Source organism: Camelus bactrianus, chromosome 4, assembly GCF_048773025.1.
Source record: "Camelus bactrianus isolate YW-2024 breed Bactrian camel chromosome 4, ASM4877302v1, whole genome shotgun sequence".
NCBI classification, from domain to species: domain Eukaryota; kingdom Metazoa; phylum Chordata; class Mammalia; order Artiodactyla; family Camelidae; genus Camelus; species Camelus bactrianus.
This window is the reverse complement of record NC_133542.1, coordinates 73,566,842-73,589,724: the sequence shown is the minus strand read 5'-3', so window position 1 is coordinate 73,589,724 and position 22,883 is coordinate 73,566,842. Positions and strand designations below refer to the sequence as shown.

The 22,883-nt window shown below is 49.5% G+C and overlaps 1 protein-coding gene across 7 annotated transcripts in view; it reads left to right on the top strand.

Moving 5' to 3' along the window:
- Nucleotides 1-22,883, top strand: part of RAPGEF1 (Rap guanine nucleotide exchange factor 1) — a 128,478-nt gene that overhangs the window by 70,497 nt on the left and 35,098 nt on the right. For all 7 annotated transcript variants that reach the window (XM_074362442.1, XM_074362441.1, XM_074362444.1 and 4 more), the window contains 7 exons: nt 1,230-1,408; nt 5,231-5,387; nt 15,562-15,650; nt 16,358-16,510; nt 16,975-17,098; nt 17,550-17,733; nt 18,885-19,385. In XM_074362442.1, coding sequence (XP_074218543.1) covers nt 1,230-1,408; nt 5,231-5,387; nt 15,562-15,650; nt 16,358-16,510; nt 16,975-17,098; nt 17,550-17,733; nt 18,885-19,385 — 1,387 coding nt within the window. The remainder of the gene's footprint in view (nt 1-1,229; nt 1,409-5,230; nt 5,388-15,561; nt 15,651-16,357; nt 16,511-16,974; nt 17,099-17,549; nt 17,734-18,884; nt 19,386-22,883) is intronic.

Genomic DNA, 22,883 nt, shown 5'->3' with positions numbered 1-22,883 from the left:
GATTTTTCTTATTTAAGACGACATATCTCATCATTTTAAAAGAAAAGAGCTAGTGTTCAGAATCATAATCACTTTTTATAACATATCATTCAGTTATATATTTATAGATTGTTTAAATGGACATTTTCTAGAATTTGCATTCTTGCCCTCAGTGGTTCTTATCTACATGCTCTCTGGACCTCAGAGAGTCCGCAGGGGGCAGTTTTCCACGTACAGAGCACTCTTAGTTTGCCCTGGACATGGAAGCAGTTCTGCTTGAGTAGATAATCCATGTTTTGATTTATCCATTTTATAGATTATTCTTGATTTCCCTTTCCCTGCCGGCCAGCTGGGGCCTGGGTTGTTGACATTAGGGTGGCTATACGGGGAGATTTAGAGGCAGGAACCAAAGGGGTGCGTTTCCCCACTGACTGGCTCCAGGTACCCCAGAGCCAAGGAGGACAGATGCGGTTGTGAGCGCCGGGCAGGCCCTGCAATCGTTGTCCCCCCGGGTGGGCTTCCCTCGGAGCAGGGCCCTGAATGCCGTTAGTAGCGGCGTGAGTGGGGATTGGATCATTGCTGTCTGTCCAGCTTCTTCACCTTTTCACCCCGGAGCATCCTGCCCCTTCTGACGCTGGGGTTTCCCGGCCCTTTGGGAGAGCCATATCATTGCATTGAGAGGGGCTGCATCTTTGGGTTGAATGTGGGAATCTAGTGATGAGTCCTGGGAGGGTGGGGTTTGAACACTGATGTCTCTGACCAGTCTCACGCAGGCGCTGGGATCTTTGAAAGGCCTGGGGTTTCTGGATTTGATTTATTGGCTGGAAATGCACAGTGGGACTTAACTGTTGGTTCTCTAAGCATCCTACAGCCATTAGCAAATTAGTCCTCATTGCGCTTAGTGAGATTAGCGGCGGTATCTCAGTGCGGTGCAGGAGGAGACTTCAGGCAAAGCAGTCTCTGTTCTGGGAGGGAATTCAGGAATATCGAAACTGCCTTTCTTGGTCCAGCCCCTTCTTCCTTCAAGATCAGCCTCTGTATCCTAATTGCAAGCCTTAGAAAAACAACTTGGCTTGGTTTCTGCAGCAAGAAGCCTTTCCATTGACATCAATCTCCAACTAGTTTACTGGATTATTTATTTATTTATTTATTTATTTATTTATTTATTTATTTATTTATTTATTTATTTATTTATAAATAGCTCCCTTTAATCTCTCTCCTCCCTCCTTAAGCTTAACATTTCCTTTCAGAACCTGAGCTGGCTTGAAGAGAAAGAGAAGGAAGTTGTCAGTGCCTTGCGCTACTTTAAGACCATTGTGGACAAAATGGCTATTGATAAGAAGGTCCTGGAGATGCTTCCAGGGTCAGCCAGCAAGGTGCTAGAAGCCATCTTACCCCTGGTGCAGAGCGACCCTCGAATTCAGCACAGGTGAGTTGCTCTGAAGTCTTTGGCTGTGTCAGAGCAGTAGAGGCTTTTGCTCGGGCTGGAGCCACTGTGTAAGTCTGTGCTTATTTCTTTGTTCTAAGAAACAATATTAGCTCACTGGCAGTGATCGCATTGATTTGGACACATTTTTCCTAGTCCCCTGTGTTAACCATAGTTTATTACGACAGAACATCCTGCCAGTATCTAGCCTGTTAGGGACATTGACTGCCTAGATTATTAGGTCCAAAGAGGTGGAGAAGAACCCTGTTAGAGCTCAGATTACTGGAACATGGAACTGTATCTTGCCAGGACCCCCCGAACACCACCTAGACTCACTTGGAAGCCAGGCATGGGGTGGCGTCCGCTTTTGCTGGGTGATGCTTGTATTGCCAGAGCTCATCTTCCTCTTCAGTTGCGGAGCAGCTTGCCCTGTGTGTGTGAAGTGCAGAAAGCAGAGCAGTGTTAGCTCTGATCTTAAGTGAAAGCCTTGAGAGGCTGTCAGGCGCCTGAGGGCCTTGTCTTCCTCCCTGGTCCCTGTGCAGGATACACGCATCTCTGCTTCAGCTCCTCCGGACAGTTAGTGTCCTTGTAGCCCCGTGAGGCTAAACTTTCATGAACTGCTTTCAGAACCTGGCCATGACGTGCACAGTTTTCTTCTGGGAGACAAAGCAAACAGTGTCTTTATTTCCAAGATGCTCTCTGCCCTGGGGCTTCCACCCTAGAGTTTCAGCTGACCGCACAGGTCGTGGTCTTCAGCCAGAAGCTAACTGAGCTAGTGGTGGGGAGGACTTTGCCCGGTACCGCCTGCACTTCCATGCCCTGCTGCTGTCCTGTGCAAAAAGCCCCTGAGGAAGTGAGCCCCTTCGGTGCCTCGTTCAGTTGCTGTGGATGGAGCACTTGGTCTCCAAGTGCTGTGTACTTCCGGCAGTGAACCCGTGCCCGGCCCTTCTCCTTCGAGGGAATGTGCTAACAGCATTCCAGGGTGTAGCATATGCTGGCTTTTTATGAAACACTGTCGGATACCTGGTCTCCTGTCCCTACTGTGGAAGAGTTGAAATCTAGTTGGGAAAATTAGCTCCCCCGCTGTATGATAAAGCACTGATTCATGGTACCAGCTGGAAGCTCCGTTGGAGTTTGAAGGAGGGAGAATTACGAGAGAGTTGCGGTGCTCTGATTACGCTTCCTGGAGGAGGAGGTGCTGGAGCTGGACCTGAGGAGAGGGCAGAGGGGCAGGAGAACGAGAAGAGCAGAGGAAGCGAGGCCAGCAGGCCTGGTGCCTTCCTGTAAGGGGGCCGGTCGCAAGAGCAGAGTGTGCTCGCACCGCAGCACGGGTTGGTGGCGGGGGGCGGGCGGGTCACGTCATCCTGCCAGCCGCACCTGCCTGTCCTCTTGGGGAGTCCAGGACAGGGTCACCTTGGCTAAATGCTGTAACTGACAGTGCTGACAGCGTGTTGCTGCTGGGATCGCAGCTTCATGGGGTGTTAGCCAGCAGCTCTGCTCGGGCCGCTACTCCCTAACATACAGGCGCTGGGAGGATTGAGCAGGTAGTATGATCGTGGTCTGGGGGCATCTTTTGGTCTATGGGGAGGTTTTATAATTATTCTGTAGATGACAAAAATTATTTAACGTCTGTAACAGTTTCCTCGGGAAAAGAGAAATGCCTGGGTGTGGCTATAAGGAACAATGATTTTTTTTTCTTAGTAGTCCTTTGACTAATACCATTTAAGGGATTTTTCCTCCTGAAATTCTTCCAAAGCCAAATTGTTGATGTTTTTATTGATCTCCCCGAGGTGATTAAAAATGCTTCCTTGAATGTTTCTCCTAGATTCCTTCCGTCACCTCACTCCTCCCAGTGCAGTTTGTCAGCTGGGGAGGTGTTCTCCTTCTTTCTGCTCAGAGCTGCCCCTGTGGGCTGGGTCCTAGCAGGCAGGCTCTCCGCCACCCTCGCACAGGTTCCGAGGACAGCGGCAACCAGCCTTTGAGCAGGCAGCTGCCTGTGCAGCGTGGGCGGTGCAGGAGGCCCGTCCCACCCGGTGGAGCCCCAGAGATGTTAGACAACCGGGTCTGTTCTTGCCCTCAGTGTAGACGGCTTTGCTCCATTTCAGAAACAGACCAACAGCTGGTCTACTGGACAATGTTTTTATGGTACAGGACCCTCCTTCCTTCCTTAATGTCCTTCCTGTGTCATTAAGACACAGAAATATTCTGCTTCCAAGCTAATAGTGTGATGGGGGACAACACAATCACCAAAAATTTTAGGTCCTTTCAGGGAAATGTCATCCAACACAGGTAGAAATTAAGTACTGCATACAAGTGCCCCCCTCCCTGCTCCTCCCTTCATCTGATTCTGGCCAGTAATTTGACAGTGGGGTACTCTGGGGGAATCCTGCGGGCACATGGGTAGGAGGCAGCAGTCTTTATTAAAGAGGCCTCACCAGGCCTTGCCCGGAAGGAGGAGGCAGAGTTGCTAGCAGCATGTCCCCCCTGAGGACAACGTCATCTCTGACCCAGGCCTTGGGAAAACTGCAGTTTTTGTTTTCTTCTCTCAACCCTCTTTCCTAAGAGAGTAGGTCCAACACCAAATACTTCACATTTGTATTATCCTCTAAGGCAGCCAATCCCTGGCTTTCTTGCCACTCCTTTTGTAAAATTTCCTTATTTGTAATGAGACTCGAGGAGTTTGCTTTCACTCTCTCTGACTCTTCTCCAGCATAGAGACTGGCTGCGTGGAACCTTTACCTCTCCTGGAGAATTCTTTTCCTCCTTACCTGATTCCGAAGAGCTTCTCATTAGAGCACTGTTTGGTCCAAGTTTTTGTTTTAAGTGGCTTTGTTTTTAGTACCTGTTTTAATCATATCTTACAATATTATATTTTTTTCTCAAAATTTTACCTTTGGAAAAAATATATCTTTGGCTCCTAAATGTCTGCCTCATTCTTTTTTTTTTTTTTAAAGTGGAGGAGGCAGCAGCACATATTCCCTATATTTTGCTCTTCCTCTGTTGTAATACATAATGCTTAAAATAGAAAAATAATCCTTTCCATAAATCCTAGGGGAAATTATCGTTAGTTATTTTAAAACATAGGGAAGGTATACAAATTCTTCATTCTGGCCTCCACTCTACAGTCATTGGGCATCCAAAGGTACTCGGGGCTTCTGTCCTGTGTGTGCTGGCATCACAGTGTGACTGGTACCTCCCCCACCACCACAGGTCTCCTCGCCTCTGATTTGTCCTTCTTTAAATACTCTCCATTGGGGCCTTCCTTTGCCACCTCAGCCGTGGTCTACTACGGAGGATGATAAAGCCAAGCCCATGTTAGAAGGAACTCTAGTACATTGCAGATCTGTTTGAGCTCGTGTTTAAAGGCTATTCCTTTAAAGAATCCTGCCTGCTAAAATTCCACAAACCAGTTGACACATACAACATGAATTTCTATCTGATTCAAAAAAAGACGTGTGCAGCACTTCAACCCATGAGAAGGAGGGGCAAACAGGCACTCGAGAGGTGTTACCAGCATCTTGTGGAGGATGCAAAGCTCAAAAAAGCACAGTGACTATCACGGTGGAGGTTTTATACATTATACCTGAGAAATGGTAAAAATTTCCAACAGACTAGAATATAAAGCTCCACAAAATCTTCATTGGATGTAAGAAAATAGATCCAGGGAGGAGAACTTGATTTATTAAAGGAGGCACAGATTTTATACAAAGAAAGATTGAGAAACCTGGTCACTGAAAAACTAGTTCTGTGCTAAACAGATGACTTCAAGTGATGGTCGTGCTTTAGATTTTTAATGTTCTTTAAAAAATCTTCTCTTCCCTGCAGCTCAGCCCTCTCCTCTTGCTATAGCCGAGTGTACCAAAGTCTCGCCAACCTCATTCGTTGGTCTGACCAAGTGATGCTAGAAGGTGTGAACTCAGAAGATAAAGAGATGGTGACAACTGTGAAGGGGGTTATCAAAGCCGTTCTGGATGGAGTGAAGGTGCGTGCAGGTTCCAGGCCATCCTCATCCCTGCTGGCTGCGTAACACATAAGACCCTGTTCCCAGACTTCATCCACTAGAGTGAATGCTTTCCAGTGTCTCTGCTGCTCTATCTGACAGCGATTTCTCCATGCTACAGATGGCTCTCACGGCAATACAAGCCTTTGGAGTAGTCGTCCTGATAGTCAGCAAAGCTACCAGAAGCAGCCAGCCTCCACTGGGCCTTGTATCAAATCTGCAGTGAGTCTTTATAGCAGCTCTGGCTGTGCATGCTTGCCAGCTCGACAGAGTGCAGGGGGAGTTGTTTTTGCATTGACTTTCAGCAAAACTCTCAGCATGCTACCTTTTCATGTTCTAAAAACTTCTGGGATTCTTGGTAGAAAAGTAGAATTGAGATGAGTAGGAAATGAAGCTGCCTGTATTTGAAATCTGTGGTGTGGCCATGAATTACTGCCCAGGGGAGTCAGAGGTGGCATCATAGGAGATGATGACTCATAGTTGAGGTGGGAAGCGAAGTCCTTAGAGGTTCTGGAATTGGGTTCCAAGGGGTCAAGCCTAATTGAGAAAATGAGTCCTGATGGATGAGGAGCAAGACGGAATGTAGAGTGTGAAACGAGTGAGAGAGAGCCTGTGGGTCAGGACTAGGGCTGTGAGCAGTGGGAAGGTGCAGCCCTGCTGTGACATGAGGCCACGTAATGTGGTGGACAGAGGGCTGGCCTAGACCCTAGCTCGATTTGAATTCCGAGTTCACCACTTACTTGCTAGTCTGAGAACAATGGCAGTTGACTCGTGCTCCGTACCTCAGTTAATTGGCCTATAAAACGGGGACAGTAACAGTGCCCTATATCATCACGCTGTGGGAAGGGCTAACTTAGTTAATACATGTAACACTTCTCGAACTAGGACTAGCACATACTGAGCACTCAGCTCTTAGCTGCCATTTATTATTAATTATATGGTGTTAGACATATGCTTTGCAAACACATCCCTTGGCTTGAATAGACTGTATTCTCCCCCTTTCTGGATCCTCCAGTCCAAAATTATAGCTGAGGTATTTACCCTAGGTTCAAAAAATTCCTTCCCCACTCAGCCATGCTACTAGACACCTGAAGGCTGCCTCCGTGGACTGACGTTCCCCAGAAGCTCTGGAGAGTAGACTAAGGACCCCCACAAAGGGTGAAAATTACAGATGCGAGGCTAAGAAAGCGTTGCTGGACATTACACATTGCTCCAGCGTGCACCGCACTTCCCGGGCCATCTGGGTGGCTCCTGCCTCCAGCACCGTATGAGCAGGGCTGTGGTGTCTGCTCAGGGAGCTTTACTGAGTTCATTTAGAGGGAGGCTGGACCTGGTGACCTCACCGTGTCCTCTGATGGCTCCCAGGGTCTCTTCATTCCCAAAGTTACTGGGTCCTACATGGCCTGTTCTGGCCAGTGAGGCCTAAGTGTGCAGCCCCGGGTGGCTGCTGTGGCGCACCTTCGTCTCCTTCCAGATTTTGGAGCGCGGCCACACACAGTCTCGCATTCAACCTTCCCAGCCGCTCTGAGGTCAGCAGGACAGAGTGAGACGTGGCCTGGGTCACACTTGGTCAGCCTAGCGTATGTGGTTCTGGCCCACCCTCGCCTTGACCTTCCTGTCCAGGCTTCCAGAAATGCTGTTACTAAAAAGTGTTATTTTTCAGTTGACGTTGTTAAGGTTTCTTTCTACCAAATTGATTATAATGAGATGTTCAAAACAAGTTAGAACGTCCGAAATAGAAGAGGGAGTTTCTAAGCATAAAGCCTTGTGCTGTCCCAAGTGGACTTCCTTTATGGAATCATTAGAGGCCACTGTACCAGTTGAAAGGCATGTCTCAGAGGAAAATTTCTCTGGTTTTTCAACTTGAGCAGGATAAGAGGGAGAGAGGGAGACATCTGTTTATTATGAACCTGTCAGTGTGTGAAAGCAGGTCACTTTTCGACAGTTGTTTTTAAAATATTTTAACCAGAACAAAGATTCTCTTGGTGAGGATCTCTGTAAATTCAATTTTGTTTCATTTATTTAAGAAGCATTTATTGAGACTCCCCCATGCGCTGGGCAGCGTGACAGAACCAGAAATGTAGAGAGAGATGAAACACGCTGGAGCTTACAGTCTGCAGGCAGAAAAGGACGACAGTCAGAAGCTTGCCGCTGTGTAATAACCAGGACCGGTGCTGCAGAGGAAATAGCTCATGTTCTTTTCTGGATGTACGAGTGACCTTCCTTGTTTGGGATTGTCAGAGACGCTTCCCCAGGGGAGAGACAGGCAGACTGAAGGAAGAGCATGAACTGACCCGCGTTGCTGGTAGTTTTTCACAGTTGGAGTCCGTCAAGGCAACGGGGGCGATCTGGACACTATAGCCTTGGCGTTTGTTGTTAAGGTCTAAATAATGATACTAGGTAACATTTATTACACATTTGATGCTTATAACAATTTCAAGGGGGATGTGATCGCCTCATTCCCAGGTATGCAAGCAGCCCCAGGCAGACCAGTAGCCAGTGGCACGGCGATGATGCACCCCCGGGCCTGCTGCTCCCCGGGCTCTGTGCTCACACCTCCGCCCTCAGCTGCTTTCCACAAGGGGAGAGATTCATGGTTTGGCCCAGGGATGCAGTGTGCCTCATCTCCAGGCCAGCTGGCCTCCAGCCTCTCACTGTCCCCACCAGGCTTAGGACACCTTGTAAGCGCATGTCCTTGTGTGAGAGACCCTTAGTCATCTGGGGGCGGGCTGTGCGGGAGTGAAACACACCCACGAGAGTGCCGTCACCCGGCTCGGAGGGGGCATGTTGGCGCGGTCCTCTAAGCTGACTCATCATCTTTCAAGTAACTCATTCACTTGTTAAGTGGAATTTTTTTAAGAGTTGAAAAAGTGTTTTAAAACAGGATTACTTTGTTTTTGTCCCTGAATGAGTAGTACCATCCATCATTTAAACCCCCACATAAATACCACTTGTTAGCTCTGTAACCTTGGGCAAGTTACTTCACTGAGTTTCAAGGAGGTTTTAAAATATTTACCCTGAAGATTTAAAGATAAGTATATAAAGTACCTGGTAAGTGCTAGGTGCCTGGCGAACTGCGGGTAAGTACTGTTAACTGTAGAAACACTAACTTCTAGAACAGCTAATAACATTTACCAGTTCTTGACAGTGATTGTGGCTCTTTTCCATGTGATTTTATAAATCTCAGGTCGAAAGATAGACCTCTCATTATCTGATGTGGCCCAGACAGGTGCTTCACCAGCGGGAGCCTGAGACTCAGAGATGTAGTGACTCCCCAAGGAAGGAATTTAAAGGCCCTCACTTTCCTGTTTCTCAAGGAACCACCTCCAGCCTAGGACTTGCTGCTGGAGGACTGAGCTTCTCAAGGTCAAAACAAATATACCAGTTTGTCGTTTCAAAACCAAGACCCCAACTCTTCCTAACTTTATCTTTTCAGCTTTTCTTCTTATCTCGGATGTACAGCTACTCGCCCATCCCTCTGGGTCCCACTTTGCCCTCTTTGCAGACCGTCTAGGGATCTTCCTTGTGAGACCTAGAGCCTCGCGTGCGTGCGCACACACGCGCGCGCACGCACACACTGTTTTTAATTTTAAAAAACATTTTTTTAAGGCTTCTTACACTGACCTTGAGGGAGAACTTTGGAATACCTACATTTCTGTCATTTAACCATCACCACCCAAAATTGGGCTTGTGTACCAGACTCACCTTGAATAACGGGATATTTTGAAAGAAATGTTTTCCTGACTGTATCAGTTAGGAATAGATTTGACTGCAAGAAAATCTAAAATAATACTGGCTTATAAAGGTAGAACTTTATTTTTCCTTCATGTATAAGAAGCCTATAGCTAGGCAGTCCAAGGCTGGTAAGGCATTTTCACAAAATGGCAAGGGATGTGGTCTTCTAGCCTGCTTTCCTGCCATCTTAGCACACAAATTCCACCTTGTGGTCCAGAAGGGCTGCTCAGTCTCCATCAGTTATGACTACATCCCATTTAGCAAGGAGGAGAAGAGAGTAGCAAGTTTGCCTCCTCCATTTAAGGGTGCTTTCTTAAAGGCTCACAAAACTTGCATTTTATTGGCCCGAACTTGGTCATGTGCCCAACTAAAATTCTGTTAATAAGGAAGAGCAGGTGATGTGCAACAACTGTCTCTGCCACACTGACATTTCACGTAAGCCATCTCTTTTATTCCTAGTTCAGCCTATTTTAAAGTTTTTTATTATGATAAATTTCAGACATTTGCAAAAGAGAGAACATTACGGTGAAGCCCCATCACACAGCTTGTTTCCAGTCTTGTTTCTTCTAGACCTCTTACTATTCCCTGAATTATTCCCTGGAAGCGCATTCCAGACATCGTATCTGTTCATCCGTAAATACCTTAGTGCCTATCTCTGGAGCAAGGCAAACTTTCTGTAAAGGGCCAGACAGTAAATATTTTAGGCTTCTCAGGCTACCATCGTCTTTGTTGCATATTCTTTGTTTATTTTAATTTTTTTTTTTTAAACAAAGCATTCTTACCTTCAGGGCCTTACAAAAAGCGAGCCCTGGGCTGGATTTGGCCTGGAGGGCGTAGTTTGTTGTTTTGAAAGTTTGTTTTTCAATTTCAGATCCAAATACAGTCCAGACACTGTATTTCATTTATATGTGTCTGAAGTTGCCTGTTCCCTCTGTTTCTCTCTTTGCAACTTTTTTGGTTTGGTTTTTTGTTTTTGTTTTTGTTTTTGTTTGTTTGTTTGTTTGTTTTATTTTTTAGAAAGGGTTGTTTCTCCTAAAAGTCTCCCACACTCTCGATTTTGCTGATTGCATCTATGGAGTATGGTTTAATGTATTCCTCTGTCCCTTGAATTTCCTGCAAAACTAGCCTGAACCAGATTCAGGTTTTTTGTGTTTAGAAGAACATTTCCTCTGTGCCGCTCTGCATGTCCATCAAGAGTCATCTTTCTGTTTTTGAGGTTAATAGCCATTGATGGTTGTTGCCTAGATCCACTAATTCCTAGGGGTTTTAAATTATGATGGCCTTCTAATTCTTTGTTATCCTGTGTTGTAATTCTCTGGGGAAAGGCAGGATCAATGCTAATCCCTTCCTTTATTTACCAGTTATCAAAGTAATGAGTGTTTTTAGCACCCTCTAACGTGGCCAGTGAGTGGAGGTTTTTGTTTTCTCTTTTGTTTGTTTTGGAGGGGAGGTAATTATGTTTATTTATTTATATTAACTTTTTTTTTTTTTAACGAGGTACTGGGGATTGAACCCAGGACCTTGTGCATGTTAAGCATGCGCTCTACCACTGAGCTATACCCTCCCCCCGAGTGGAGGTTTTTAATACATCATTTTGAACTCCTGAATTGAAGCGTCCTTCGTATGTTCCAGCCTACCGCGGTCATCATCCTTAGTGATGCTCAGGTGCCGCCTTCTAGCAGCAGCTGCTTCTTCAGGTGGTTTCCTGAGTTCATGTTGATGTGACCATGGACATCTTTGATGGTTTTCTCACTTTGGGATATGAAAAGATGTTCCAGGTTCATCTTGTGTGCGTGTGCTTGTGTGCTTGTGTGCGTGTGTGTGTGTGTGTGTGCGTGTGTGTGTGTGTGCGTGTGTAAGAGCACTTTCATCACCTCAGAAAGTAACCCTTTATACTCCCTGCGCCCTGGTCTCGTTTCTCCCCACCCCGCACCCTTAGGCAACCACTCATTTACTTTCTGTCTCTACGGATTTGCCTATTCTAGACATTTCATGTATATGGAATCATATACTTTGTGGCCATTGTAATGGCTCCCGTCAAGTAGCGTAATGTGTTCAAGATTCATTTGGGTTTGGGTGTGCTTTCGTTGTTTCGTTTTTTCAAATAATGGGTGGCTTAAAGTAAGACATCTGTCCTCTGATAAACCCTTCCCAACCTATTTTTTGAGCAGTTCACTGCGTATTTTTCTAATAAATGTGCTAACAGGAAGTGCTCCACTGGACATGCCTGCTTCTCCCTGCTCAGGGGTGTCCGTGTGGACGTGCGTCCTGTCTGGGCCGGGAGCCGGAGCAGCAGCAGCTGCTTTGGGGCGCACGTGTGCTTTCTGATCCCGGTGCTCTGCTTAATTACAAAGGTCAAGAGAAGGCCTTTCAGTTACCTGTAAGCTTGTTAAGGGCCTTTTTTGGGGTGATTCCTGCAAGCTTTATTGTTTGAACTTTAGTGTTTTGCCCCAACTCAGTATTTTACTATTTTGGAAACACAAGTGCCCAGTTTTAAGTTACACCCTCCCCTCCTGCTGACCCCACCCGGCACTGCTCTCTGCCGCCTCCTCAGCATCTTGCAGGTGGAATCTGAGATCTCCTCTGGCTGCCTGCTTTCGGGGCTGTTGTAACCTCCAGAAGCTGACTTGGGGAGTCACGTGCCAGCCCAGCCCCCTTTGACACCTGCCTGCCTAGCACTCTGCCTCCTCTTGGTCCCGTGTGAGAAGGAAGACACTTCCTCTGTTCTGTTGCTGCCTCACACTCACATAGGATGTGGGCAGGGAAGGTCCCTTTTTGTCACCACAGAAAAGTCACACTGGGGCTGGACACCCCTGCGATTTCTTTCCCTTCAGCTACAGGAAACTCCCCACTGGCCTATATCCAGTGTCCTTAGTGAGGAACTTGTTTTAGGACAGCTGACCGGTCGAGGGCCTGTGTCACGGCCATAGCGCATCTCCCTGGGCTCTGGTCCCCAAACCCAGGAGGTTCACATGCCAGAAGGTGCCCAGGGATGGGTGGCGGCGGGTCGGGAGGTGGCTGGAGCAGGGGCCGCAGCCCCAGGGCTGTGGAGGCAGGCGCTTTCCAGTTAAAGTGTGTTTTCTCTCTGTGTGAACCTGGAAGCGGGGGCCTTTCCTCCCGCAACCAGGGTCCCCTCTGCCAGGACCGTCCCGCCCTTACTTGAGCGCCAAGCTGTGCTCTGACTGGTGGTCATCTAAGATGGAAGCATCTCTGTGATCATTCTCAAGACGAATAAAATGAGCATGGAAATAAAGTACCACATGTTTAGAAAAGCACTTTCCCAGATGGCTTTCTGGCTTTTGAAAACTGCTTTTCAGCAGACTGGTGGCCGTTTGGTTTACAGTCGCTGGCCCTGGGCACACAGGCTAATGCCACAGTCTGCTCAGTCTTTCCTAAAAACCTGTGTCTCAAGAGGGTTGAAGAGTCTCACATCCTTGTAGAAATCTGGCCTTCGGTGGGGGGTGGGGGTGTTGGGCCAAGTTACAGGTGGTCGGCTCTGAGTGAGGTGAGGTGTTGGCTGGTGGCTGGCTGCGTTCAGTCCTGAGGGGTCTCTTCCTCTCGCAAGAGTGCCGGCAAGTTGAGACTAGAGACCTTCTGGCTGGTCTGTTTGGGCTGGAAGGTCGGAGCTGAATATGGAAAGCTGCTTACCTACTTTTATACCCTCGTCGGGCCGAGGCCAGTGACCTGGTTGGGGGGTGGGGGTCTCTGTCATCTGATGCCGCATTGGAATTCGAGAGCACACTGCACACATGTGCCTCTCGGTGCATGATTCTTTTGCCCTCATTCGTTCATTGAGTTCACACAGCTGCCTCTCCAGAGAGATGACGTTCTAATTATAATTGTTCATGAATCAATGAAGAGTCAGTGGAAGTTTTTTCCCACCTCGCAGATGTAAGTGTGCAGACTTCTCTACTTACTTTTCCCCTGCTTGTGAAGAGGCTGAGTGTGAGCATGGGACCCCCAGGGCTCTAAATCTCCCTCTGGAGCCCTGACACACTTCACTCGTGTGGCCGGGCCGCATGCTTTTAGGATAAACTGCCTTTCCCGTCCTCCTCCAGGCCGTGGGCGCGGGGGTGAGGGTCGGGGCGGCCTCCCTGACACTTGCTGTCCCTCCTGACCATGTTGTCTCTCGTCTCTCCGTCTTGTCTGCAGTCACCAGCTAGGTCGCTGTTCCTGAAATATTGGTGAGATTACATTAAACTTCTAAACTGTGAAGGCAGGAAGAGGCCAGCCTTCTTTCCTCTTCCAGTACTTGATTCTCAGGGATCTCACCTCCACGTTTCTTCAAGAAACGGCGGTTACGGAGCAGGTGACAGCGACTCTGATTATGTGGAGCATGCCTGTGGTTGTTTTTTCAATTAGTATTTCAGAAGTAATACATGTTCATTGTAGAAAATTAAGAAAAAGCAGAGAAACAAGAACAGGAAAATAAGGGGTATTTCATAGCCATATTTTTTCCTGTGCAGGTATCTTGGTTTTGTTTTGTTTCCAAAACATGCTGCACTGACACCAGTGTACCTTCTGGGCTCTTTTCCCACTGAACATTGTGCGGCCTTTCTGTGCTGTCACGTGTCGTTTTGTTATGAGGTTTTTTATGGCAATATAATGGTCCATTGTTTGATTCCATCAGAATTTATGTAATCAGTACCTAGTACTGAATCTTTGATTATGGAATATTGAATAGTCTAATTTTATCTGTTACATGTAATGCTGCAGTGACTTTTTTTTTTTTTTTTTGGACTTAATTTTTGTACACATCCACGACATTTTCCTTGGGCTAAATTACTATAAAATGAATGCAGATATCCAAGACTTTTTATGTCATCACTAACAAGTCGTCCTTTAGAAAGGCTGTCCAAAGCATTGCTTCCATTCATCATGTCTGGAAGTTTCTGTTTTATTGCCATCAAAGCTGGAGAATCTCCGATGATTACTGACCGCAGATCTTTACATTTGTGAATTTCATCTTTGATATTTCTTTTGGTGTGTTCACCTTTTTTCTAGTTTTGTGTTTTCAAAAGAATCCTTGCTCCAGGAAGGATATTAACTCTGCCTTACCACACTTGTCAGGATTCCTGTGTGCGGTCTTTTGAGTTGGGAGAGGCTTTGCGATCTTGATTCAGGGGTCCACTGCTGTATTGCCCACTTCCTTCCATTGCTGCCTCCTCTGTAGCTTTAGAAACAGACGTTCATGCTGAAAGCCTGAACTCCTTGTGGGACACAAGCAGGTCCTGTCCAGGTGGTCATCAACAGGAGAGCCGATAAAGAAACTGGATTTCTCCATGCATTGGAATACGGCTCGGCAACAGCAGAGAACACATTGCTCACACACATGGAGACGTGGGTGTTACACTGAGCGAAAGAAGGTGGACAGAAAAGAGACAGAGTAGATCGGTGGTTGTGGGACTGGGCGGGCTGGGGGAGATGTGGAGGGAACACTAAAAGGTACAGAGTTTCGCTTGGAAGTGATAAAAAGTCCTAAAATGGATTGTGCTGGTGTTTGCACAACACTGTGAACAGAATGAAAACAACCGAATTGCACACTTTAAATTGTATGACATAAATCTGTTCAGAAAAAGAAGACTGACACAAAAGATTACATACTATATGGTTCCATTTATTTCATGTTCTAGACAAAAGTGATCTAGGAAATACAAGTGGGAAAGTGGCTGGATGGGCAGACTGACCGGAGGGAGTGCTGGAAACACTCTGGGCTTTTTGAGTGCTGCTTACACAGTATGTGCAGTTGTCAGAACTCATCAAACTGGGCCAGGGGCCAGGGGCCGGGGGATGCATTCTGGTTGAAAAAACCAAATAGGCTCCGATCTCTTTTTTTTTTTTTTTTTTTTTTTAATTAAAAAAATTTTTTTTCTGATGTCATTTTTCTGCTGGGCAATGCGCCCTAAATTTTCTGTCCATTGACAAAACTTCCCCCCAATCATCGCAGGTACCAGCTGCCACCACACCCAGGCCAGCTCACTTGGAAAGCACCTCCCCAAAACCAGGGGTTTGACTGTTGGTAGGCAGCACCCTGCACGTCGTGCAAAGGCGTCAGAGAACTGAAGGGCGGTTCTGCCCCCGCGCACTGACTGGGAATCTGTTCTGCCAGGAATTTAGTTTGTGTGATGAACTTAGTCATTTTGAGACTGTGGGGCTTGTCATTTCCCCCTTCCAAGAGGAAGTGCCTTTATGCTTTTGAAACTTCTTGATGTGCCACAGAGGTGTTTTTGGAGGGTGGGGGACATTTTGGGAAGTCACGCGGAGCACCTAAGTCAGCTAGCACTTGCGCTCACGGTGCGTGGGGAATCTGTGGGCGCAAAGCGAGGCTCGGCCGCGGAGGGCAGACAGCTGCACCTGGTGGAAATCCCGCGCCGACGGGCGCGCCTCGTGTCTCACTGCTTCTTTGTTGTGTGCGGTGTAGGAGCTGGTCAGACTCACCGTCGAGAAGCAGGGGCACCCGTCTCCAACAAGCCCAGCGAAACCCAGCCCCCCAGCCTGCAAACCTGATGGGTGAGTGCTAACCCTCCCATCACGGGCCACATCTGGTTCGCACTGGAGGAGGACTGGGAGCCATGGGGAGCCCGCGTCAGGTCGGCTCTTCGAGGCCCAGGTTCCTCTCTCAGTGACTTCTGGGTAAGAGCCCGCATTGCTTTCAAGTGTGTGTCACTCACACACATTCTGAAGTGTTGCCTGATCTCCAGGTCCCTAGACCGCACGGCCGTCTCTGAGTGCGCCCAGGGACCCACCCCGTACTTGTCTCCACCAGCTTCCTCTCGACATTAGAAAGCACTTTGAGGGGCTGGGTCTTAGGGGTTTGTCTTGGGAGCAATTAGCTTTATCAAGAAAGGAAACTGGGGGTAATGGGGACAGTTTTAAGGCCTTGCAATAGTTTCTACACAAGCCCCTAGTGAAAATATAAAAGATACACGTGGAGCGTTTTAGAGAGCCTTCAGATCATCTGGTGCAAAGGTTCCTTTTACAGATGAGGAGACTGAGATGCAGAGTCAGAGGGACTGGGCCAAGCTTCTGCTATTTGTTGGCGATGGAACCCGACATGAAACCCCATCTCTGCCGTAGACGGTGTCTGGCTGTGTGCCCAGGGCTCCTGTGTTCAGCCCCCGTCACCCCACACTCCCCTGCCCTGGCCACACTCTGAGTCTCAGGACCTGCATGTGCTCTGTAGCCTTCTTAACACCAAGTCCTCTTCCACTCTCCAGCCAGTCTGAGCTCCCCCTGACAGATCGAGAGATGGAGATTCTAAACAAGACGACTGGCATGTCGCAGTCGACCGAGGGGCTCCCAGACTCTACGGATGAGGAGGTTGCGCCCCCCAAGCCTCCCTTACCTGGCATTCGGGTGGTGGATAATAGGTAATTTTCTGTTTTTCTAGCACCCTTCTCTATTTATGTCATAATTTGATGAATGGATGAGTATGATGAGCCAAAAATAAGACTGTGCTGTTAGGGTCAGAACTCGCTCTTATTCACCTTGGCAGTTGGACCTTCCTCGGGAGGGGCATCTCCAGATGTCAGGAGCCTGGCTCCTGCACCCTCCCCTGCCGCACACCCCGAGAACTCCCAACCACCTGCCTTTTAGCCTTAGCCAAGCAACACTGGCACCATTTGTTACAGAAAGAAAAGCAAGGATTTTCAGAAACTAGTTTTTGGCATTAATGGTTTTTGTTTTGGCAGAAGGGGAGTGGGACGAGAGTTGAAAGTGTAGAAAGTCGGTGTGAAGTATCTAGTGAAAAAATCCCACATTCTGTACCCTAATACGGTTTAGAGAATTTTTGTTTGGGCTGTCTGGTTTGATAGGGTTTCTCGGTCTGTTCCAGCCCTCCACCAGCATTGCCACCGAAGAAAAGACAGTCGGCTCCATCCCCTACCCGAGTGGCCGTCGTGGCCCCCATGAGTCGAGCCACCAGTGGCTCCAGTTTGCCTGTTGGAATTAATAGGCAGGTAATGTAGCCCCACCTGGAAAGGCAGAGGGAGGCTTTGGGTTTGGGAGTGTGGTCCCTGAAGCTGAAAGAAACCCAGTGGTCTGCAGTCCCTGGTGTTGGTCACTGAGAGCTCTCTTGGGGACGTCCAGGTTTCCTTAGTGGTCCTTCTCTCCACGGGATGCAGTAGAAGCTCCCGGGTGGGGTGGGGAGGCTGGAGCCAAGGGGCATCTCCTGAGGACATGTGTGCCCACCCTGGGCCCTCCCTGGTCGCACCCCGAGCGCTTGCAGAGGCCTCTTTCTTGGAAGTCACAGAAGTGGTGTTTCATTGCCTACAGCAGAGCGCCTTTCCAACCCGTCCCTGAGCCTGCCAGGATTTCTTCTCCTTCTCTAAGTAAAATACCGATGCCCTCCCCTCATCTCTGCCACCGTTTCCCAGCAGTTACTTGGTTTGTTCTCATTTTCTACACGAGGACTTTGACGTGGACTGTTACGCACAGAGACGACTGTCGGGAGGCAGCCACTCGTACGGCGGCGAGTCGCCCCGCCTGTCCCCCTGCAGCAGCATAGGCAAGCTCAGCAAGTCGGACGAGCAGCTGTCCTCCCTGGACAGGGACAGCGGGCAGTGCTCGCGGAACACAAGCTGTGAAACACTAGGTGAGCCGCGGGCGTCTTCGTCACCACTTCTGCCCCAGCGCTGCTCAGTGGCTTCTTTGGGGTTGTGCAGCGATGCCGGTCCCTGCTCTGTTGACCTTGGCCAAGTCATTCAGAATCTGAGCCTCAGGTTCCTCATCTGCAGAATGAGGGTCCCAGTATCTGTCTCTCAAGGGGGTTGGGAGTTTAAATGAAGTAACACTGAAACCACATAGGAGATACTCAAATGGTAGCTGCTTTACAGTTAATCCGTCAGCATGTCATCTGAGTCCCTTTGCCAAGATTAGGAGCCATCTGCGCTCAGAGCTGTAGATGAAGGCGGAGAGCCCCTGGCGACCCTTGGCAGAGGACAAAGGCACACGAGCAGCACGCACTCACCTCGTCGTCGGGGGCCACGTGGGGGCCTGAAAGGCAGTCTGGCGGGAGGCTTATGGAGGATTAAACTGTTCGTGTCCCGCGAACTAGATAGTTCACTTCTGAGAGTTTATCTTAAGAACATAATCAGAGATTTATAGCAAGATTTCTGTCCAGAGACGTTAATCTCAGCATTGTTAGGAGGGATGATAAACTTGAAACAGTCTCACTACTCAGTGGACGGAAATCAGACGACTTACAATACATCCATTTGGTGACATAACGTGTAGCTGTATTGAAAGTCAGTTATGATTATTGATCCATGGGCAAACCCCAAAACCACTTACTTAATATTTTCCCAGTAGGGTTTAAAAAAAATCCTAGGGGGGAAAAAAGACTTTTAAGGAAATACATCCATTTGTAAGCAGAGATTATCATTAGAATACGGAATTGTGGGTGATTTTTACTTTCTTGGTAGAGTTTTGGGTTTTTTTAAACCGCTTTTCTATGGTGGCCACGCATTTTTCTTTCTTTTTTTTTTTTAATAAGTAAGCAACTCAAAAAATACAGGAAGGTGCAAAGGATAGGAGAGGAAACCGTCACATTCCCATCTGGTTTGCTTTTATAAGCAGGGAGAAAAGTAAAGAACATGAAATGAAGTGCGAGTCTGTCTAGGTGAGATGGGAGACGTGTTTTTGTCACTGTCGAGTGAACAGGACTGGGTCAAGGGAGAAGGGTGGGGTCTTTCCTTCTAGTGGGGGCTTACAGCTCACGGTGTGCTTTTCCTGTTGTAAATGCAGACCACTACGATCCTGACTACGAATTCCTTCAGCAAGACCTCTCTAACGCAGACCAGATACCTCAGCAAGTGGCCTGTAACCTCAGCCCGTTGCCAGAGTCCTTGGGGGAGTCTGGGTCTCCGTTTCTTGGCCATCCTTTCCAGTTGCCCCTGGGCAGCTGTCCCCAGCCGGAGGGGCCCTTGGCCCCAGGGCAGCAGACAGACATGCCGCCTGCCCTCCCCGAGAAGAAGCGCAGGAGTGCGGCCTCCCAGACCGCGGACAGCTCCGGCTGCAGGGTGTCCTACGAGCGGCACCCCTCCCAGTATGACAACATCTCGGAGGATGACCTGCAGAACCCGGCCTCGGTCCAGCCCGTCCCCTTCACGCCTTTTGCTGCTGTACTTCCCTTTCAGCAAGGAGGTTCCTCGGCCTCTGTCGAATTTGTGGGTGATTTCAGTGTTCCCGAATCAACAGGTGACCCAGAAAAACCACCTCCTCTACCAGAGAAGAAAAACAAACACAGTAAGCTTCTGTGGAGCTGTTGTTGGGAAGCACATGCTGTGACCTAAAGTGGTGTTATGTTTTATTGAAACATTAGGTCAGAATCAAACCAGCCTCTTAGTTTCATAGGCAGTAGGACTGCAGGTACAGGGACTCTCCCAGGAGCCTTGTCTTGTCAGTGCCGGTGCCGTTTCTGAAGCCTGGCAGGCTGAGTGCTCCGCGTGGCCTCCGCGGACCTCAGGCCTGGGCCCCACAGAGCCCAGGTGTTTGGCCTCTTGTAGATGGCAGTCAGTTGACCTGGCCTGAACACATAGTGACATAGGGGAACAAGTGTCACACAGCATTCAGGACGGCACTCCAGCGACATCTGGGTAAAGCAGAACAGATGTTTGAATTTAAGTAGCACCCCCAGGGATTCTCTGAGGAGCCCTGAAAGTATGCGGGGCCACTTAAGGGGAACCCTGGCACCAGTTTGTCTTCTGTTTGCAGACACCAGAATGTTACATGATGACCTAGAATCTGGGATTGCCTGGTTGGAGTTGCTGAGGACACTTCTTGGGCCAGATATTCTAATAGACGATGTTATTAGGGATCAAGGGTAGAGCTGAAATTTTGGATTTTTGTGTTTTGAATATTTCCCAAGTGTAAACTTGCCGTCCAGCTCCTGAGTGGACCCCACTGGAGCTTGCTTTTCCGTTAGCTCCCCTCCTGCTCCGCTCTGCCTGTCTCTGCCCTGCCCTCTCCCCATTTGACTAGCACAGGGCCACTTCCTCTTTGTCGGGCAGACTGGCTGTCACTGTTTTGATATGTGGGTGGCCACAGCAGCCCACAGCCCCAGGATTTCCTGGCCTCAGTGGAAACATCCAGCAGGTAAAACGTCAATGAGCTGGAAATTGAGACTTCATTCCAAATTCCCAAATGAGAGCATCTGATTGGCCCTGCCGAGAGCGGGCTGCGTCAGTGCAGCAGCAACTGCCCTGAGGGCCAGCTGGGCAGGCCGTGGAAGGAGGCAGCCACCGAGGGTGTAACACGCTCCCCAGCTCCTCACGGGGTGTCGCCCGGCTTGTGTAATGGCCTCAGTGGTGTGGTCCCCCAGCTGGAGGGGGAGCTGGCTCTGTAGGGCTTATGATGTCATTCCCATCTGTCACAGAAGTTCACTCACCAGAAACCAGGCCACTGGTGACAACAGGAACGTTTCCGCTGCTCCCCTCTCTCTGTGCGGGCAAATGTCGAAAGAGCTGTGGGCCTCTCCCCTCCACCCGCCTGGCCTTGACTGGAGCAGCGTGCTCTTGTGGGCTCACACCCATCCGTGTCCTTTCCTAGGAATCCTCTGAACCCAGGTGAAGGAGCTGCTCACATCCATGCAAACCGCACCAGATGTGTGGTGCTGCCTGGCTGCGGAGCCGGGAGCCCACCCACAGGTGTGGGGCGGCAGAGCCGAGAAGGAGGAGGGAAGGTAGCCATTGCTTCCTTTTGAGCATCCCCAAGTCTCCAGCGGCTGAAAATATTTCCTGCTAATATAGGCCCCATTTTTAGGCTCTGTCTCATCCATCAGTGTCTGTTGCACTTGTGCCTGCAAACCTTTAAAATCTCAGAGTTTCTGGTGTGGCACCCTGGGCCAAGCCTTACAGGCTCTGTCGTATCTCGTGCTTTGCAACCTCCCGGCTGGCCAGGTGTCCTTAGCCCCACGTCTTAGGTGAAGGAGCTGGAGCTCAGAGGAACCCAGCCTTTGCCCACGGTCAATGAACAGGTGGGTGGCAGACCACTGCTTCAGAGCCAGCCCGTGTTTTCCCCGCACGGCTCACTGCCCGCAGTGAGGAGGAAGGCCTCCACCCTCCTTCCTGGAGCCCGTGCAGGTTTCAGTCCTGACTCTTATGCAGCGGGTAGTCTCTTCTGTGCCCTAGACTTGAGGCTCTTGAGGCGTGGTCCTGGTCTCAGGTCTGCTCCTTGCTTCCCTTGGGGACCCTTGGAGGGCTCCAATCTGTGACCCCTTGGAAAACTCACAAAGTCGTTTTGAGGGAAAGAAGGAGATAGTCATCATCCTTAGATTTGCCTGACGCTGGACAGAGCTCAGACGTGCAGTCCCATGTCATAGAGCGTCCTCAGCCTCTGGGTAGCTCTTAAGTCCTGAGGGCCCCCAGCCCCGTGAGCCCCTCGTGCCAGACGAGCTTCCTGATTACTGCCCACAGCCCCGGCTGCTAGGCCTCCCCGGTGGCACCAGGTGCTCTAGCCTGAGCTCTTGTGCTGGGCTGCCTTTGAAAGGGGCTGGTCCTTCCTGTTTCTGGACGGTCGCAAACATCATTGCTGTTTCTCTGTGCTTGGTTAGCAGCTCTCTACAAGGACTTCAGCATCAAGGAGTTCAAGGAACTCCTGCCAAGATCACAGTTGTACTTTGAAGCTTTCCATTTTGTCAGGCAGAGGTGGTTGTGTTCTGGCTTTTTAGGGAGAAGTTGGTAGGCCTTTGGGATCACCTTCCCAGGTTTGCATCTTCCACTGGAACCTGGTGGTGTTGGTTGTAGATGGGGCTCAGACCACTGCCCACCGGAAGTCAGGAGTAAAGTGTACACTGGTGTCCCCCCGCCTGAGGGCTTCATGCCTGCCTCGGGAGCCAGAGACCGCATCTGCGAGGATGAGGTCACCAACACTGACACCAGACGGCTGAGCTCTTTGTTCTCTGGCTTCTCGCCTCTTGGCCGGCGAGGTCCCTGCCATTGTCTGTGCCAGGGTCTGTGGGTGACCCCATGCAGTGCCGGCAGCTCCGCTGTGAGGCAGCAGCTCAGCAGCAGGCGGCAGCAGAGGCAGGGCCGGGGCTTCTGAACGGGCTCTTAGTGGGGAGAGGGTCCACACATTTGGCTCAGAGCACGTCCTTTCTCACCGCTGTCCCTCTACCGAGGATGCTCTGTGCGACCTCTCCACTGGACGGGGAGCACTGAGTTCAGTGACGTATGCTTTGTGTGCCCAGTGGGTGCTGTAGAAGACCCACGCCAGGGGCTGCAGCCTGGTGTAGCAAGTCAGTGAGCAGAAACAGATGCTGAGGGATGTTCTCTAAACATTCGTGGACCCCTCCTGTGTGTCCAGCAGCCAGCAGGACAGACAGGGTCGCTGTCCACCTGGACCTTCAGCTCTTGAGTGAGAGGCAGTGAATCCTGTTGCATTTGCTTTGAAAATATTTCCTGAACCAAACCACTCTCACCACCTCCACCCCACCCTGACCTTTCACCTGAACAACCATAGATGCCCTCAGAATTACCTTCTAAAGACAGAGCAGCTCCAGGCACAGCCCAGAGGGGCCCTTTCTGTGGGCTCCGCCAGTTCAGCATCAGGCTCACTTCCTGCCCCGTTGCCCAGCCCCACGTAACCTCCCAGATCACCACCTTGCCTCTTCTGCCCTCCCCTTGCCCGCTGTGCTCTGCCCACCGCAGCCTCAGTGTGGGAGACTCCCACCGTCCTCATACAAATTCTAGAGAAGTGCCCCCATCTCCACCCCACTTCACTCTCCTGCACGGCACGTGTGTACTC